This window comes from Neopelma chrysocephalum, unplaced genomic scaffold, assembly GCF_003984885.1.
Source record: "Neopelma chrysocephalum unplaced genomic scaffold, ASM398488v2 Primary Assembly neopelma1_79, whole genome shotgun sequence".
In the NCBI taxonomy this organism is placed as follows: domain Eukaryota; kingdom Metazoa; phylum Chordata; class Aves; order Passeriformes; family Pipridae; genus Neopelma; species Neopelma chrysocephalum.
This window is the reverse complement of record NW_020897740.1, coordinates 4,978,476-4,998,002: the sequence shown is the minus strand read 5'-3', so window position 1 is coordinate 4,998,002 and position 19,527 is coordinate 4,978,476. Positions and strand designations below refer to the sequence as shown.

At 38.0% G+C, this 19,527-nt stretch overlaps 1 protein-coding gene across 1 annotated transcript in view; it reads right to left on the bottom strand.

Annotated features, from left to right (window-relative positions):
• Positions 1–19,527, bottom strand: part of ANKRD50 (ankyrin repeat domain 50) — a 40,810-nt gene that overhangs the window by 9,623 nt on the left and 11,660 nt on the right. Inside the window, exon 3 of the mRNA XM_027689997.1 lies at positions 7,613–7,842. Within this exon, the coding sequence (XP_027545798.1) occupies positions 7,613–7,842 (230 nt within the window). The remainder of the gene's footprint in view (positions 1–7,612; positions 7,843–19,527) is intronic.

Genomic DNA, 19,527 nt, shown 5'->3' with positions numbered 1-19,527 from the left:
GACACTATTCTTAGCAGCACGTGCAAAGAATTCCCTACGGCCACCTCAGCAGCCGTAAGACTCTCAGGAATGAGGTGGAATAAAGACATAGTTTTATGGATACACAGCTATCTCTGCCGCTTCAAACATTTGCTTTGGTAGGGCCAAGGAAAGCATTTGATGAAGACCTACCCTACAGGGACACATTACAGTGTTTGAACACTGCTTTTCCCGAAGCCATGGGAAAACCACAGAGGTCACAGACACAGCAGCTTTGACAACTGTGTTTCAGGCCAGAACTGTACCTCACTCCTCCAGGGACAGGCTGCAATCCCATCTTCCAGAGCAGCACACTGCACACATTTCCTTACAGGCAGCTCAGCTAGCCAGGGAAAAAACCCAACTCTGCTTTTCCAACCAAAGCAGTTACTGAACTTCTAAATCATTTAGAAGGAAAAGCAACCATAGATCAATGTACTCAATTCAATTTTGGCCCTATCTCCACGGAACAAATAATTTTAAGTGAGCTTCTGAAGAATGCTGCTTCTAAATCTATGGTTTTATTGTATTTGAACACTCTGTGGATCAAACTGCTCAGTCTGGGAGCTTGTTCTGACAGCAAATTCAAGCTGATAACAGAGCTGTGTTTTTTGTTTCCCAGTGGCTTCAGCAGAAGTTCTGAATGTCCCATTAAGCTCACTTTGTTAATTGTTTTGTCTACATGAGCATTGTACAAACACAACAGATCAGAACTGAGAGGTAAGCTATGGAAGTGTTACTAAAATATTTCTGCTTCCCTTATTAATTAAGGAAGCATTACAAACTGAACAGGGCTAAACCAATAGAATACCTAAAATAAAATCATGCTTCTCTCCACTGGAGAGGATTTGCACAGTCAGTTCAGAGGCTAAGACTACACAAATAAGATTGACTGCTTGAAGATTTTTGAGTAAGAAGGTCAGGTAAAGAAAATAATTATTTTTGAGGGGGATATTTGTTCCAGAGGCTCTTTTTTTTATTTTCCTGGCTCTCAAAAGAACCATCTTTATCCACCATCATCTGCCACAAATTCAAGTAATGTCCTAACCTGACCTGCAGAATGGTATAATTCATCTATTTACTATGTATTTTATTAAAATATTCTGTATGTAACTTTGTAAAGCCCTTAATTCTTGCACATAACCCAAATAAAAAACTTTGCTGAGTAAGAACAGACAGTGCCTTGCAACTCTGCAGATCCCAAGCTTCCACTTGAAGTGAAAGGCTGTTTCTAGGTCAGGATCCTTCAGAAGATACACAAGTGAAAAAATAACATTAAAAACAAGGCATTGCTTGGTGCATGGATTCACAGTCACGTGCAGACACAGAGCTGTAATTAGAGACAAGTGTCCTTTTGCTTGGCTCATGTGCACAAGGGAAAAGCTCTGTTTTGCTCCATTTGGAGCAAATACACAACCCTGTTCACTCACCTTCCTTTGAACTGCTCTGCTTCTCCCAGTACTGATTTGAACCTGTCACTTGGCTAAATGAGGACAGGCAGAGAGCTCTGCAAACTCGTTCTGCATGTGTTTAGCCATAAGTGACCCTGCTCACAAAATCTCACACTAATCCCTTGCCCACATCCTTCCTTCCACTATATACCTGCAATGTAAGTTATTTCTATTTTTACATTACTCAAGTGTTTTTTCAGTAGTTTCATTTCACCACCACGAGAAACCCCCCCGATGGACTCGCACAACAGCAATCCTGGGATTTCAGCTGATGTTCAGTGTTGCCTGACTAATGACTACACTTCACCTCTCCTGACTCCCAGCCTTCCCAGGAAAACTTGCAGAGTGGTAACTGTTTAAGTGCCTCAGTCCCTGTACGTGTGCTTCAAAAGACTCTTTCTTATCTTGTAAGTGTTCTTTGAAAAAGCAATTTTCATTTTGCTTCCCAAAATGAGTGGGAAAATAAAATCATTTTGGATGTGATATAAAAACCCAAGCCCTCCAAATAAAACAAGTAAAAAAGGAAGGGTTTGTGTGTTTGGGTTCTTTTCCCTTTAAATAAGGTTGCATTATTGCCCAGAGATATTGTGGATGCTCCATTCCTGGAAGAGTTTAAGACCAGGTTGGATGAGGCCCTGAGCAACCTAGTCTAGGGCAAGATGTCTCTGACAATGGTGGGGGGCTTGGAACTAGAGGATCTTTAAGGTCTCTTCCAAACCAGTTTATGACCCTCTGATTACTTTGTTCCATATTGGGGCTAAAAATATCACCCTGATCTGTACTTACCTGAGACACACCAAATATCAAAGCACTTCAGACAGGTAAAAAAATTTCAGAAGACTTCAGAACGGTTTTAAAATTGAGTGGCTGTATGTTCATGGAAGCTAAAAATTGGTTTTTTGTTGTTTTTTTTTTTTCTGCAATATTTCCATATATTCCTTGTAAATGAGATCCTATATTTTCTATCTCAAAATAAGTCTGGATTTCAAGAAGCACAGTACACTCACACAGGCCTTCACACATTCCAGGGATGAAATGCTCTTTAAGGGCTGGGATTAACAAACTGCCATTGTAACAGACTTTTGGACAGAAATAGGTTGTTAATTTTGACCACTGCACCATGCCATACTATAATAAGCAAAGAATTCAAAAAAGGCCTCACAGATAGAACGATAGATTTTTGAAGTCTTAAATTCCTGTTGCTAGCTTGAAGAAGGAAGACAAAGCCTTGGTTTTTTTGCCCCAAATATCTGTCTAACTGAGGTCATTTTACATTTCCAAACAAAGATCCTGCAAACTTGCTTTTCAACCCTGCCCCATACAATAAGTCACTTTCATGGAAAAGAAGCACCAAAACATTAAGAGAAAGCTCATTTTGTTTCAGAAGCATTCCCATGAACTACTTAAGCTCAGCAAAACAGGAGTTGCAGTAGACAGAACCTGCAGTCCCACGACCCTGCTTTTTGCGTTGTTAAAATTTTTCATACAACACATCACTTTCAAACCAACAAGAGCTCCAATATGGATTGTCCTGATTTATTACATTTCTGGCAGTTCTGTAAACAAATCAGTTCCAAATGTACTTCTTGGCAAGATCTAGGGTCATTCAAAGCGGGGGAAAAAAAGTATCTTGGCTATAAATACTTTTATAGTATGTCAACTTTCTCAAACTTTAATAATAAAAAATAAGCGATTAACTAGCAAGTTCCAGTAAATGCTTAAAAATATCCTTCTACTTCCATATCTTTAGATGAATTTACATAAGTAAATTACAACAGTTTTAAACACATTTTAATATATTTAACGGAATTGTTAACTTTAGAGTAATCTAAATGATTACAAACATGACAATGATTTGGCATTAATAATTTACACTGCTGATCTGTCACATAATAAATCAGGTATTTTTGTGGCCATTTATGCACACCTGCTCAAAAAGAATAACTTATCCAGCGGAGTAAAATGCACCTGATAACTCACAGCAGCACATTTGGGTTTTAGGGCATTTGCAGTATATCGTGCATTACAAATATCACTGCATCTACTGCAGGTGCTACAAGACTCTGAGGCTGAAATCTGCTGCTCTCACTGGTCTGTGTCATTGCACAGAAGTTTATTTAATTAGATTTACAGGTAACAGTTCATTTAAAACAATTTAGTCTTCCCTCTTTAATTACAAGGTGATTAAGTTCCAAATTCACACACAGCTTTTTACTAGGAAATATGAAATTCCCTAGTACAGTGCTTTCAAAGCAGTAATGACGAGAAAGGAAACAATAATTAAAAGCTCTCTGTTGATTTCCCAAGCTTTTTGAATATTTGCCCTTTCCAAAACCTGAACCAAAACAACAAATAAAGTTTTTCAAAGCTTTACTACTTTAAAAGCAAATTTTACAATTACAGAAATATATAAAATTTATCTTTTATAGTCAAAATCCAACTCCCATAAAGTCTTTAAAGTAACATGAGGTCATCCAAATAAATTCCAAACTACAATGAAAAATTAGAGGACAACTTAGATTCTTCATTCTTGAAGCAATATCTCCTGAAGTGATCTCATGCCATTTATTTTCTGGAATGAGCAGAAAGGCTCAGCTCCAAATCAGGCAACTGCTTTGATTTGGGGATTCAGCAATATGACTTCCTGAGTAGCTTTAATCACCAAACACTGAGGGTTTTTTGGGTGCAGAGTAGCTGGGTTGTGATTTTTTCACCGTATTTCTCTAAAGTATTGCTTATATTTTAGCTTTCGGAAACAGTATAAGAAAATCGACCCTCCACATCTATTCAGACCAGAACCAGCAAATAGCAGAGATATGAGAAAGACATGCTCCCAAGATTTCTAATAATAAATTTGGATAAATATCTTAAAAATATCTGGTTGGAACTCAATGGCAGAAAAAAGAAAGAGCAAAAAATGAATGACATTGTCTGTTTTTGCCTATGGACAAGTAGGTGAATGGAATTTAAGTCACCTGTGAGTGACCAAACCCTTTCACCTCCACTTTTGATTCTTTTTATTGGAGTTTCCAGTATCTTTCTGATATTTAACATTAACTTAAGGAAAACTATGGATCCCTGAGATGTGACATCTGCAGGGGTTGTACCTCACTGGTGCATTCACGCCTCATGCACGAGAAGGAATTCTTTGGAAGAATGTCAGTGTTTAATTGAGGGGTATAATCAAGCCAGATGCCACAGATACTTGATTTATGTGTCTGGCAAAAAAGAAGAAATTAAGTAAATGCCTATTGAAAAAAGCCTCTTTGACCCAATAAATACAGTATTTGTACATATGCCCTTTCGTCTATTTAACTTTGTGCTGTTAATGAGAAATTATCTGCTCTCCACTCACACTTATCTAAATCAAATTGCCTGATTTTAAAATGCCCCAAGTTTTTCAACTACTATCACGGACATTTAAGAAAGGAAATAGGTTTTGTAAGAATGACTCCCATGCCTTCAAGATTTAGTCTCATTTTAGGAGAAGCATTTTAATTAGCTCATTAGCTGAAGCTTAAAAAAAAGTAAATGGATGTTCTGTGCCACTTTTAGGTTGGAAAGACTCTTTTTAATGTAGCTGCTTAACTGTCCATGCTTGTAGCCAAATGATAACAAATGATGATGTGGGAGACACTGTGGATAACTACGGATGCAAGATAAAATTGTTAAATTTGGGGGAAAAATTGTTATGAAAACCAAACAGGCATGATGTGGGAGTGACAGTGCACATACAAGAGAAGGCCATGCATTATCTGTTCCCTTCCTTTTTTTACTCAGTTGGCTGGCTTTTTGCTCTCTGTGGAGGGTGACCACAGACTCATGCAGGCATCATTTTACATTTGGTTCATATTTTTGACTGTCTCTGCAGTCACAAGAGGCAAAACCTTTTTTTTTTCCCCTTTCTTTTTTTTTATTTTTTAAATTAATGAAAGCTGAGAATCTCTGTAAGGGGAAAAAAAAATCTGTAGCACATTGTGCTACTACAGAATCTGGGAATACAGAAGGGCCCAGAGCACAAGCTGCAGCAGATTCAGCACAACTATTCAATTTTCATAAATAAGTCACCAACAGAAGTGAAAGAATAAAGAGGACCAGACCAAACTACCCTCCTCCTTTTCTCATTCTTAGACTGTTAGGGATTATTCACCATTAGGATGAGGGTGAATGAGAAAGGCTTGACTCTCTCTTCCACGTCATTGCTATTTTTGGCTCAGGAGATGCTTGCAGAACTGTATTGGACACCCAAAAAAGAGCATCACAGGACAAGGCCACTGCAGCAATCCTGCTTCCAGTCATTGATAACACTTTGCTAAAATGAGAACTAAACCTATTTGTCAGAGAGATCTGGAGGAAGCTTTCACTGCATGAAAATTTTAAGTGAAAACAGATATAATCTTATTGCAATTAGATTAATATTGGTTAATATATATTTCATATTATACTCCAAAACTTTTTTTATCAGAAAAAGCTACAGATGGGGCACATTTTCCTAAAACAATCCTAAAAGGGTTCCAATCTATCTTACTAAGTTACAGTGAAGCTGATTTTTTGGTTTTTGTTCCAAATACTTAATGTTGATCTTCAATTCTGCCTGCCCATCAACTAAATATAAATAGCTTTAAAAATTGGCTCAGCTAAAAGTAAACATTCAAATACCACAAAGGAGGAGAAGGGTTTGCCCTGGCAGAAACTTTAATGCCAGTGAATCCTTTTCAGGTTAGAACCAGAGAAGAAACCCCCGTTAGCTCCAGCAACATATCTGAAGTTAACAGGAGCTTCAGCAATGCTCCTCATACCCTGACCATACCTTTTGCAAACTTGAGTATTGGCTATTAACAGGAAAATCATCCAACAGTGTATTAAATGGGGAGCCATCACATTGGCTGTAATGGTCCGTTTTTCTTTCACAGTGGCAAAACCACCACTTCCTCCGAATAGACCCTAAAATTCCTTCTCAATTTGTATCCAATTCTTTCTTTGCTACACCTTTTCACAGTGAAGATGGGATTACAGTATCATACATCAACTTCCTTTATGCCATTCATCAACTCATGCTCTCTGGAAATGAGAAATTAACTCACTGAAATCAAATTTATTTTAAAGGCATATCCATTAGTTCTGCTGATTTTTCCTGTCAGGAATTCCATCTGGAAATACACTTAGAAAACAACAGCAATTTTTTAGGACTAGTCTGAAACACTATATGATTCAGTGGAAAGGAAATAAAGCGGCTGTGAAGAAAGTTTTGTCTGTTTTTTTGGCAATGACAACATATCTAATCAGCCAAACTTTGACAAAACTATTCTCATATGAATGTCCAAAGGAGCCCTGTGAAGCTACCCCAAAGTTTCTTTTAGTTCTCACATACTCCCAAATACCAGTCTTCATGTCTGCCACTGATTAATACAGTACTTCATTCCAGAATGCAATTATCCCATTGACCTTTTGCCACTGTCAAATGAGCAAGCCTATGGGTCTAAGTTCTGTAATCACATTTTTGTCCTAATTGTGTCCTTAATACACACAGGCTTTATACACAGGCTTGGAATCCAGTCTAGATACTGCCTTTTATTAAATTTCAGAGAACTTCCAGTAACAATGTCATTACAGTGAAGAAGTGTTCTCATGACACGGTAAAGCCTGGATGAAGAAGCTGTAAAGAATTTTTTTACTGTGCAACCTCTGCCAAAAGCATGCACCAAGAATCCACATCTACATTATTCCTCTCTCCAATTCCACCTTCTTAGTCACTTCCTGCAAATATAGGGAGAGGTTTTAATGAGAGATTAGCAAAAAACCTTTTGAGGTTGTAAGGCATGGGTGTATGCAGCCGACATACTTCTGTACTTACACATCACCTTCGCTGTTTCAAAGCCTTATAAAAAAGAGTAAAGCAAGAGGAAAACTCAAAGCAGTCCTATTCTCGGCAGGTGCACTGCAAACATATAATTTAACTCCAAAATATTTGTGTGATTTAAGCTATCTGTAGTCCTTGGTAAACTGGGATGTGTGTTTTTTAGAATTAGCGTTGTTGTTTTTTGTCATTTTTTTAGAACTAAGCCTGCAACCATCACACCCAGGGTCTGGTAAATACAACGTCCTAGTTATGGTACCAAACACTTCCTATGCTCTGTACTCACCTGTAAACATTTTTGTAACAGCTTTACTCTGCTTGCGGGCAGAGCACAGGAGGAGCAGCCAGGGAGGGAAGAACTCAAAGTGGCTTGCTAAAATCTCTGCAATTGTTCCAGATAAACTCGTGGAAGTCTGTTCACCCTCGGAAACATTACAGCCCTCATCAACCGAATCCACGAGTATGAAGAGGCTCTGCTGAGGGGGCTTCATTCCCAGGAGAGGGAGTAGAATGCACCTGCGAGAAACAGCAAACAAAAACCGGTATTTTAAATACATTTAACAATATAGTTATTCAAGGTGAAGCTATGATCAACTTAAAATGCAAAATTAAATAGTTACCACGGAAAATACTGAAGTAGACTGAACTAACAGAAGTACTTTGAACAGGTAGGGATGTAATTCTTGTTTGGGCAACATTACTTTTTCACAAACTTATAATTTGTAACAATACTTTAAAACTATGTCACGGTGTTCAAGGCTAATCAAAAGACTTGGAAAAATGTTGCTTCACTAAGAAAGAAGCTACTTGACCTAAAGTTTAATAACTTCACTGCTGTTGTCTCTGCCACAGCTGTTGTCATTGCTTAGCACAAACTAATAGTGAACAACAGTCCGTCATGAAACAAAAGTCTACAATACACATAAAATACTAAAGCTCAAAGAGTTCAAGTCTGAATGAATAACACGTTTACAAAGAACAGAATTTCTGCCATACCTTCACAAATAAAATGTAAATTAGTAGCAGACTGAGGCATTTGGTTGTGACTTTGATGTATTAGCTTTTATTGAAGTTGCCAAGCCTCTATTACTGAAAAAGGACTATCTGCATCCTTGGAATGAGAGGAGTTCTACCACCACATCTGATTGTGTGGCTAAAAATTTCAAATTTGCATCTACTGTTGCCCTCCTTAAGAGTGTTTCTTAAACATATACCTAACTCTGCATTTACATGTATCTTTAAATAGCTACTACATAACCATCATGCATCTCTTCAGTATTTCCATGCTACACTACTATTTTCGGGGAAAATTCATAGTGATTTAGGCCTGTAAGTTTCACTGACTAAATTATCTTTAAATATATTTGGCAAGCAAACTTTGACTTTATAGCACAAAGATTTGGAAAATGAAATGAGGTGACAAAAATACATATCTAACAGTTTACTCCCCTGTGTAGATTTGCTACGTGCACATGTCCAGAAGGCACACACATTGTATTTTTTGTTTTACTGAAGTCCATAAGAATCTTTTTTCATTTGTTTTACTGAACAAATTTATCTTCAGAAGACTTTGGTCAACACATTGTCACCTACCAAGCATTCAAATGGGTATACAGGCAAATCTTGCCTGTTAATGGAAAAACACAATCCACTTCAGAAATGATTCCTAAGCCCTGTTAGGGGAAGCTTTGTTATTTTCTCGTTTTCCGACTGAGAAAATTCAAAATGGAAACAGGGGTGCACCTTTCACATCTGACAGTAATAGCAGAGCAGACCAGAGAGAAATTTCCTCAAAGGTATGAAAAGGAAGAACAAAATTCTTGTGTTCTGAAAGCACTCACTATTAGATGGATTTTAAAATCCTATTGCATCCCCTCCTCCCCTTTTTTTTCAGAAGCAGAAGACGACTGAGAATTCTTTGGTATTTCCCCAGGTAGGTATTCTTTCAGAAGATGCCAGAAGTACAACTAAAATCACTGTTCACTAAGCTGGGAAGTTAAGCAGCTACCGATTTACAGAACAGGAAATTAAAGTAGCCATAAGGTTAAAATTACTTTCCTAAGTGATGCCAATCCCACAATGAAAGGAGGCGGTTGGAAATGACCACATTTTCCACCCCTTCCCCCACCACAGTTCTGCCTTGCCCTCTCAGCTATTTATGTCAAGCCATTTTCCCTGCAACATTTCTTTTTCTATCAAAATTAATTTTCTTCTCACATAGTTCCCTATATAAAATTACTTTTCCAGAATGAACGTTACTATGAGATATGAAGAAATGGTATCTTAAAATCTCACTTAAAATCTGTGTGATCCTCATGAAATGCCTATAAAGTATCTTAGAAGCATCTGAAAATATTCCTGTGTCAGTATTTACCTGTTGGGAACACCACTGAGAAAATGTAACTGATGTTTGGGAAGGAGTCTCAAATCACCCTGCTGAATTCCTGCACTCCATAGCAGTGGGATGTCAAGAGTCAAATCAAAAGGCTCACCCTGCCTCTAAACAAGGTTGGAAGCAGATTTCCAAGGAACAATGTAAGCACTGGGCAAGCACTAAACCACATTTTCCCAGCACTCTCAGCAATCAGTGCTTCCAGGGACTTTCTGAGCCAGAGATTCAGTTTTTGCATTTAACATCCCTTAACTGATCACACTTCCACAGGTTTGTCCAAGTTTTCTATGAACTGATTTAAGACTCCAGCACCCACAACATCCTGCAGCTTAGCTACATACTGCATGAAGTAACACTCCCTTTTGCAATTTAAAGCCCAAAAAGTCCTTGTTTCATTTGATATCCTTCAGCTTCTGTACTAAAAGGGGCAGTGATCAGTAATGTCATATTCCCCCTCTCTATGACATTTGTACCACAGCTTCTTTGAGCCATTTCTTTCCAGGCAGAAGAGTCTTAGGATATGGATGGTGCTCCATAAAATGCTGTTGCACTGACCCTTGTCTTCCTGTGCTCTGCTTTTTTTCATTTCGCAATATATTTCTGAATCTTAATATAATTTAAATTCCACTAGGAAAAATATATGCATGTATTTTTTTTTCATGTAAGAAATGAGGCACAATGACTTCTCCCAGCTTATAGCAATATTAATAAACGTGTGGCATTGACGAGACATTGATTGGGCTTTTTCTTTAAGTGCCCTTTGAAACTGTTGGATAAACTTCTGTTCTTCCTAGACACTTTATATCACGAGTTCAGATTGGATGCCAAGTAATATAATAAGTGAAACTTTTTGGTAAGTGCTGTGCTAATTGGCCAGAAGTCCCATTATGTGACAGCCAGGAGATCAGGCCTGACAGCCCAAGGTTATGAAAAGCAGGTCCTGCTTGACCAACCTGATATCCTTCTGTGACAGGGTGACCCACTCAGAGGATGAGGGAAAGTCTGTGGATGTTGTTTACCCACACTTCAGTAAAGCCTCTGCCACTGTTTCCCACATCATTCTCCTGGAGCAACCGGCTGGATGATCCAGTCCAAAGAGATGTGGTGAATGGAGTTAAATCCAGCTGGTGGGTAGGTATAAATGGTGTTCCCCCAGGCTCAGGACTGGGGCCAGTCCTGTTTAGCATCTTCACTGATGATCTGGATGAGAGCACCCTCTCCCAAGACATGGTTTAGTGATGGACTTGGCAGTGCTGAGCTAACAGCTGGACTCTATGATCTCAAAGGTCTTTTCCAACCCTAAACAATTCTATAATTCTTTGTTTACCCCTGTAACCTGACTTAGTAATTTCACTCCCCTACTATTTCTGGCTTACATAGGAAAATAATATAAATCAACACGGAATTAACAATGTCTTAAAGTACTTCCCTCAAGGGTGATTCATCTACAGATTGTTGTAACAGATTGCTTAATGTGCAGAGTGCCTCTCAAAGGATTAGAAGTTGATTTTCTTTACCTTCTGAAAGGGTAACAGCTTTATCTTTATAACTTTTATATTCAATACAGATATAAAAGTGGTTATCGTTAAAAACAACAAAATTAACTAGTCAGTAAAAATATAAAACCTCCAGAGAAAACAGCACAATTAGGTATTTTAAATGATGGAATTCATTTTAGTGGCAATATAATGACTTACTTATGCAGAGCAAAGATGTTTTACATGCTCTGCAGCAAATAAGAATTCCTCAGAACAATGAGCCATCCCACAGAATTCTTTAGGATTGCTACTGAGTTGACTGAACCCATGCAAACATGATTTTCCACACATGGAAGGAATATACACAGGCTATGCTGCAGTTCTGCTTATGATTGTCCTTGAGATTTTCAGATTGGATCCACACAAACACGAAGACACAACAGAGCAAAGTAGAAAGATAGCAGTGTTGTCCACAAAGGCTGAAAAGAGTCACAGTGGAATGCACATACTTGCTTTAAAAAGAAAAAAAAAAAGAAAGAAAAAAGCAAACACATACACATCAAATAGCAATTAATGAGTAGCTCTAGGAGCAAAAGAAATTATAAATCCTAGTTTCTCATGAATGTGTTCCTCATATTTGGCTGCCTCTGGTGTATAGGAAATTTCATTATGTCCCCACTTGAACTGTCTGATGGCTGATAGAGGGTGAACGTAGCTTATCCCTACAAGGGCTTCCTTTTCTCTACCCAGCTGCCGGCATTTACTGCTGACAAACACACAGAACAAATGCACAAACTTATCTCCTAAGCAGGCAACAAGCAGCAAGGGAAAAAAATTAAAGAAAAACATAATCAATCCCCAATTTGTCAAACTCCAAGTGCTGCTACTTTTAGCAAAACATGAAATACTTCAAATTTCATGATGGAAATTACTTATTTGTAAATCTGCTTTGCTGCTACTCCTGAGCTCTTATGTTTCTTTTTCTAATCAGCGTAACAATGCTTCAACAAACTGCCTTTTGAGTCACCTTCTCGCCACTAGGTTATAGTTCAGCACTTGTATTCCACTTACAGCTGCCAATGGCAAGAACCACCATTCTAGAGGTCTGCATCGGGAATTTACAAATGCTGCTCTTTCCAAAGAAAGTTTGTAAAGAAGCAGACAACATCATTATTCCACACACAGTCTCCTGCTTTTCCACAAATGCTTCTACACCGGATTCCTTAAGGAAATTCACCAGCTATTTGTCATGTTTGTAATAACCTCTTTCCCCTCTTCCTTCTGTAATTAGTAAAGAGTTAACTTTTCCTCCTCATTTTAAACTATGAGTTGCCTCCAAACATTTTTCTTTGGAGGAAATAATCTCTGTAAAGTACAGCTAGGGAAGCAGCTTCAGGATTAATTCTGGAAGTGGGCACACCCCCTGCATTCCCTCCAAAGGTGGAATGTGACATTGATTTTGCATCTCTCACTGGAAATGCTGCATGTTAAAAGATACCACTACAGGACATGAGCACAGGAAAAGCAAGTTAAACATCCCAAACTGATTTTTAAAAATGGTGCTAAACACTCCAATTGGTTTTACTGCTGTCAGGTAACATCGTCCTTAAGCTCGACTTCAGCTCATCTGCTTCTTTCTGTTTTGGGGAGTTCTAAAATGTTAAAAATTGGCATTCTCCTGTTTGAGTTCACCAGCAACTCCCTGCCAAGATGCCCCCAGAACATCATCTTACCCAAAGACTATTTGCATTTCAAAAAGGAAAGCAATATTCAGGTGAGACAGTTCACATGTAATATTTACAACTAAGTTAATATTAACCCCACTATTCTGAGTCACAAGAAACAGTAGCAGGTGATCACACGGAATAACAGAAAACAGCTGCAAACTCCATGAGGACTCTAATTCCTTGAAACTGAAGCAATTCCTTTAGGACTGTAAACATATGCTGAAAAAAAATGTATTTGTAATACCTACATTTGGTGACTACCAGCAACATGATGGAGCTGACCCACTGCTATCAGCAATCAAAGTTACAATGGGTTTTACCCGATTATTATATTTGCAAAAATTTGCCAAAAATCCCTCATAAAACGTTTACCCTATGTGATGCAGACAACAAAGTGCTGTCCTCCATATAAGATGTAGATACCTCGTAGAGTTTACAAGGAAACTGCTCATTTGCACATTTGATCTAAAAAATTATTGAAGATTAAATGGAGAAGTATACCTATATATATCGGATGGATATATTTGTGTGCATATATATTTATTCATAAAGAGTTTAACTACCTCTAGTGTATAAAAAAAATGGACAATTCTTCAGACACTTGTCTCAATCTTCAGAAAAGCAAACAAGCATCTTCCTTCTTATAAGTGCTTTACAACATGATATATTACAGCCCTTTAGCATGCAATTTTTAAGACACTTATTTCCCTTTAAATTGTATCGGAAAATAGAGAAAACGAAGTACATGGTGAGACTGTAAATAAGCCAACTATATTTACATAATGTTGTAGTAATTTTTGCCAGCAACATAACACGCAGAGGGATTTTTGCCTAAAAATCACACACTGAGACCTAACAAAGATCCTAACCACTAAGAGGAAACCTGATGCTGCCTCTTCCAGCTCTAAATCAGGTGTAGCAGAAGCTTCCCCAGCCCACTGCTGGGGGACAGGCAGGGAAGCAGAAGGCTCTCTAGGGCAGTGAAGAGCTGGAGGTGCTGCATGACAGGGAAAGGGAAAGGAATTGTTAAACAGGCTCTGAGGGGAGCTCAGGCCATTACAGGATACTTTAGGACAGAGATGCCCAAGGGCACAAATCTATACACAACAGGGTTTTCACTACTTCCACTGCTTATGGAATAAACTTAAAAACTTTAAAATGCCTAAGAATAGAAAACAAAAATGCAAAACTCCAGATTTTTTAAAATTATCTGTACTTGAAAAACTCTAACAAGCGAGAGCAAATACCCCACCTTCCTCTTCATGAGTTTACAGACACATATTCATTTGTATATTGTAACAATCCACGGGCTGGTTAGCAGGGAGTATAATCCATTAAAGCTGTCTGTCCGCACCACCCCCAGTTCCCAATTTGCATTTAAAAGCATGGAGCCAGTGAAGATAAAGCTGTTAAAGACTGTAGAAGCTTCAGGAAAGACAGACTTAGACTAATAGCTGCATTTTTCTCTTTTGTTTTCCAAACTGCATACGGGGCACAGGTCGCAATAAAAGATGAAAAGGTAAATTTAACTTCTAATAAAATTGACAATTCCTGCTATTCAGCTATGAAATATTACCCTCTTTCAGCAGCTGTATTCACACAGAAAGAAAAACCAGAGCATCTTTACAAATTGCTCATAGCACTGTTTGTAGAGGAGTGAGTTTTATTTTGTCCTATGACAAGGCATTTACGTCTAATGGATGACTTACAGTAAACAGTTTGTTTACCTGCCTTATAACGCATTCTGGCTAATGATTAAAAGGGAAACTAATTATCAAGTCCAGTAGCTGCTTTCTGTACAGTACCACCCCTATTCTCGGCACTATATACATATGTAACACAGGCCTTTGCTTCTTACTAATCGCTCAGCTGCTCAGACTGGTAATAACATCCTGAAAAACACACACACAAGACCCTTAACTAACTGGGAATATTTAAGAAATACAAGGGCTGTGAAGCACAGAACCATTTTACACTTAGAAAAGCTGCAAAATAGAACATAAGGCAAAAGTGAAGTGACCCAGTTTGATGTGTGTACACTTGTGTACACACCAACAGATCTGATCAGGTTATTGAGGGGCCTGTTCTGTTATTTTTCAACATGATAAAGTGTATTGCAACTGATTATGATTTTCTGACAAAGTGCAATATAGGAATTAAGACACACTCATGGGCTACAGAGTAATGTAGATTATTGTTTTTTTGTAAATTATTTATTTGCAGGTTGCACAGGACAACAAACTGGCTTTAACAATTCTACCCAACCACGCTTAATCTTATGAAGGATGAGGCAGAAAGCAGAAAGAAAAGAAAAGCCCACCCCGAGAATCACCGATTGGGAAAGCTCGAGGTGAAGTACACAGATGTAAATCAAGGGCCTGGCCTTTTCAGAAGCGGTGAATTAGAAACAGCAGGCAAGTCTTGTGCAACTCAATACCTGATTTTGCAATGTCTTGTAGCAACCTGGATTTTATCTGCAATTGTAAGGCAGACTTGTAGCCCCACCAGGAGAGCACAAAAGCCACCTCCAGGGCATCAGGCCAGACAAAAGCAGAGTTTATCGTCGAACCAGAGCCACTGGTCACACAGAAACAGGCCATACTGGACCCTGTGTATTGATTAGAGACCTCCTACAGTCTCATACAAATACGTCGGTGATTTCTGGCTATAAAGCACTGCCCGCAGATCTACTGGTGGGATTTGCTTGAAACCTCAGAAAACAATAGCCTTAAGAGCAAATATTTTGGTGTAATAGTTTACTGTGCCCAGAACAGTTTGCAAATAACTTGGCTATTATAAAGGACAGACAACTGTGGCTGAAAACCACTCACAACTGCTACCATGAGCAGATCGACTGACTGCCTTTTAAACAGAACATACTTGCCATCTATGCTAACATATACAATATGTTCTAAACGACTCCAAGTCTACCATACAAAATTCTGCGTTCCCAAAGGCGAAGAGGAGGAGATCACAGGAGAAACAATACAAACATTTTTGCCAAACACATAATATGAAAAAGCAATGTATTCTACAAAACTTCTCACAGGTCTGTTTTATAGTGATGGAGAGGTCACCTAGTCCACTTCCCCGCCTACACCTGGATCGGCTCTACATCTGTCATCCCTGAGAGATACAAGTCCAGCCATTCCTAAAGACTTCCACTGATCATTATTGTCTCCCTAAGCAATCCATTCCAGCGCTTCAATATTCTTGTAACCGGGAAGTTTCCCAATTTTACGTGTTTTCCTGCAATTCAAACTTGTATTTCTTGCCCTATAACTTGCCCCACGGGTAACACAAGGGTCATTACAAGGAAGCCAGTAGTATCCAAAATTTATAACCATTTCCCTCCACTCAGTGAGCTGATGGCATTAAGGAACAGGCTGAGAAAAGACAGATCTCTGTGAAACCACCAGTTTGCTGTGTCAGTTTGAAAGTGAGCTAGGATAATTAAGTTCAGTTACTCATCTCTTAATAGCCAAATATAGTTCTACCTTGCACACAGCCTGTTAGCATGAGTCTCATGTCAGCAAAGCCTTCTTGGAGTCAAGATGACATTTATGGTTATCCCTTATCTGCAAGTACTGTGACTCTTACAAACAAGTTAGATTAAATTTATCAAAACCAAGCCATGTCATACCCTGGTAGTTGTTTTTCAACTCTTTGTTATCTCCCAGATGCTTGCAAATAGTTTGGCTGATTATTTGTCCCGGCATTTTTCATTTCAATTGACAGGCTTCTAGTTCCCCAGTCTTTTTTGTCCCTTTCTAAAGCAAGGCACTAAATATGCAACTTCTTCTTTCAAGTCTGAATTTTCAGCCATCCTGATAAAGATAACCTGTCCTTTGAAGACAATCAGTAACAGTTTGAAAACATCGCACCTATTCTATTGGGTTTCTCTTTGTTTGTTTTGGAGTTTTTGACTGGGCTATGTTTTTCTTTAATCTTCTGTCTTTCTTGCTAGTTTTAACTATGTTAGCTGACTGCAAAATGACTGTTTTTTAAGAAAGGGTAATGTACACAAGTAGTGAACACTTTAGCTTTCCCACCGCTACCAGTTTTTCCCTCCCCAATGAATAGCAGACCAGCACTTGGTGGACATTGTCTTCTTTCTGCTAAAGCATGGTATGAAACTATTTCTTATTACCAAACAAAACACATCTCACGGGAAACATGATTATTGCACCCTGAACTTTCAGTCTTGCCCTTATTTTTACATGAGACTTTCACTTTCACATTTAGTAGCTGCTCTATTTGCTTTCTCCAGTCTTCCTGCTCGCGTTTCACACATAAACGAAGAGAAGCTCAGTTTCACTGAACTGGACATTTAATACACTGCTTTGAGACCCCAGTGTTCATTTCAGTTAATTCCTTTCATTATACTTGTCTTCATGAGATCTTACTCACAAATTATCTGAGGTCACCAGTATCTCCAGGCCCACCGATTTTAGTTTGTCCTTCTTTCTCCTCCCTTTCTAAAAAAAGAATCACAGAATCATTTAGGTTGGAAAAAACCTTTAAGATTGAGTCCAACCATTAACCCAACACATTTAAGATCATTTCATAGTCATTGTCTCCAAAAGACTTCTTTCATTTTCTCAGCCGACTTTTTCCAATCTGACTGAAGCAAATTTATGTCCTCCCACTAGCTATTTTCTCCTCTTTGACATCAGTGGTATGGTCACTGGCAGACTCCTGCTTATATCTTGCTTTCCCAGCTGATGTTTATCTCCTGTTTGTTTTGTTATTCAAATTTTTCAACGAGGTAGACATTATCATCCAAATTCTACGCCTTGGATAATTTCATTTGATAGCTTAAAGCAGCTTAGTTTACTTGAGCTTGCAGATTTGGTGAAGTAAAACACTTGTATTTTGGGAAAGACATGGTTTAGCGGTGTGGGAATTTCTCTTAGTTGCCAACTACTACACTTGGACAAAGTAGGCAAACTTTTAGGTATGCAAGACGGTCTGATAGGTAGTTGGTGGATAGTTTTATTTACAGTCCATGAAAGATAACACTTAACAACAAACTAAGTAGAAATCCCACGTTAAACTATCCCCACGTATGGTATATATGTTTTATATATTTTTATACATATATTTTTAATCACTGATTTTTCAGCGGCTTTAATTTCTTTAGCTTATTCTAGAATACAAGTAAGCACATTACGTACAAAACAAACTACTTTTTTTTTAAACATACCAGTTATACAAGATATCCTGACAGATCTTTTAGAGCATTTAACTCAATCTTCAGCGCATACTAATATTTCCAGTTCTGCTTGTTCACCCCTTACCTTTTTTCCATTAGTATGAAAACACCTAAGGCATTTGATTACTCACTCACTTATCTTCTTCTTTGTCCATCCCATGACCTATATGACTAACCCTATTTTCCCTCCTCCTCCACCCCCAGTTTCTGAGCTGTTTGTTTAAGCTGCTGTTATTTATATTTACACCTCAAATTTGCCATTCACCAGGTGTTGTTTCAGAGCTCTTTTAACACGGTCAAAATCAATCCTTTTCTTTCTATTAAGCATCAATTAAGTTTTCACTATTGGTTTCCACAAATCCACTTCTTTCCTTAAAAGAAAAAAAAGGTGTCAGAGAAAGTACATATTACATCAAATACATGAGATGAAAGCATCACTGAAAACTATTATTAGTAGAAATGAATTGCCTATACTGTATCTTATTTTCCATCTTGTAAAGTTCAGATAATAACTTCGTAATATTCAAAAATATGTGATTGAAATGCAACATGTACCACAATAAGAAAACTACCAAGTTTATATATGCAAAGAATGTATTACAAAGAACCAAAGGTACAGCCATGTGAAATATATATACATAGTCTTTTCAGCTTTCCTTATTAACTACCTGATTCCTTATAAAAATAATATAAAAAATAATATTTTTTTGTTAAACAAAAATGTAGCTGCTTCTATGAGCAGTGTTATCTGAACACATCAGTACACAACTGAATTGAAATTCTTGTAGCTTTACGGGCATTTGAATTTGTAGGTATTATCCAATGTTTTGGAGATAGACAAAAATCCATTTCTTTTCTCTGTCTCGATTTGTAGAGCACATAAACACAACAAGGAACAGATATTGCTTTCCAGGTATATGACTGTATTTGCTGGCATGAGAGAAATGCTAACTAGAAAAGGAAACAAAAAAAACCCACCCGGATGAGACAGGTAGAAAACTGCACTGAATACACTCAATTGTGTGGCTTTTGTCAGGCTATATGGTAGTTTACTGTCTGACCAACCCTATGTTCACTTACTCCATGACCATATAACAGAACACAGTAGATTAATGCACACGATGCAAAAATCACCATTATTACTGCAGTTCAGTCTGACAATCCTCAAATTAATTAGATTTTTCCTACGCATCTGATTCCAAAGGGAATAAGCCCCAACATTACTGATTGGGAAGGAGGAAGAAGAGGTGCTGCAGTAGCTGTTCCCTCAGAATAGGGGGTTCCTGAATTGCCTGCCTGGAGGAACCACGCTAAGCAACAGTAGGTATTTTGAAATCTTGATCAATGCCTAATCAAATTGCTCTATACTTGCCTATCTCATTTCCTGCA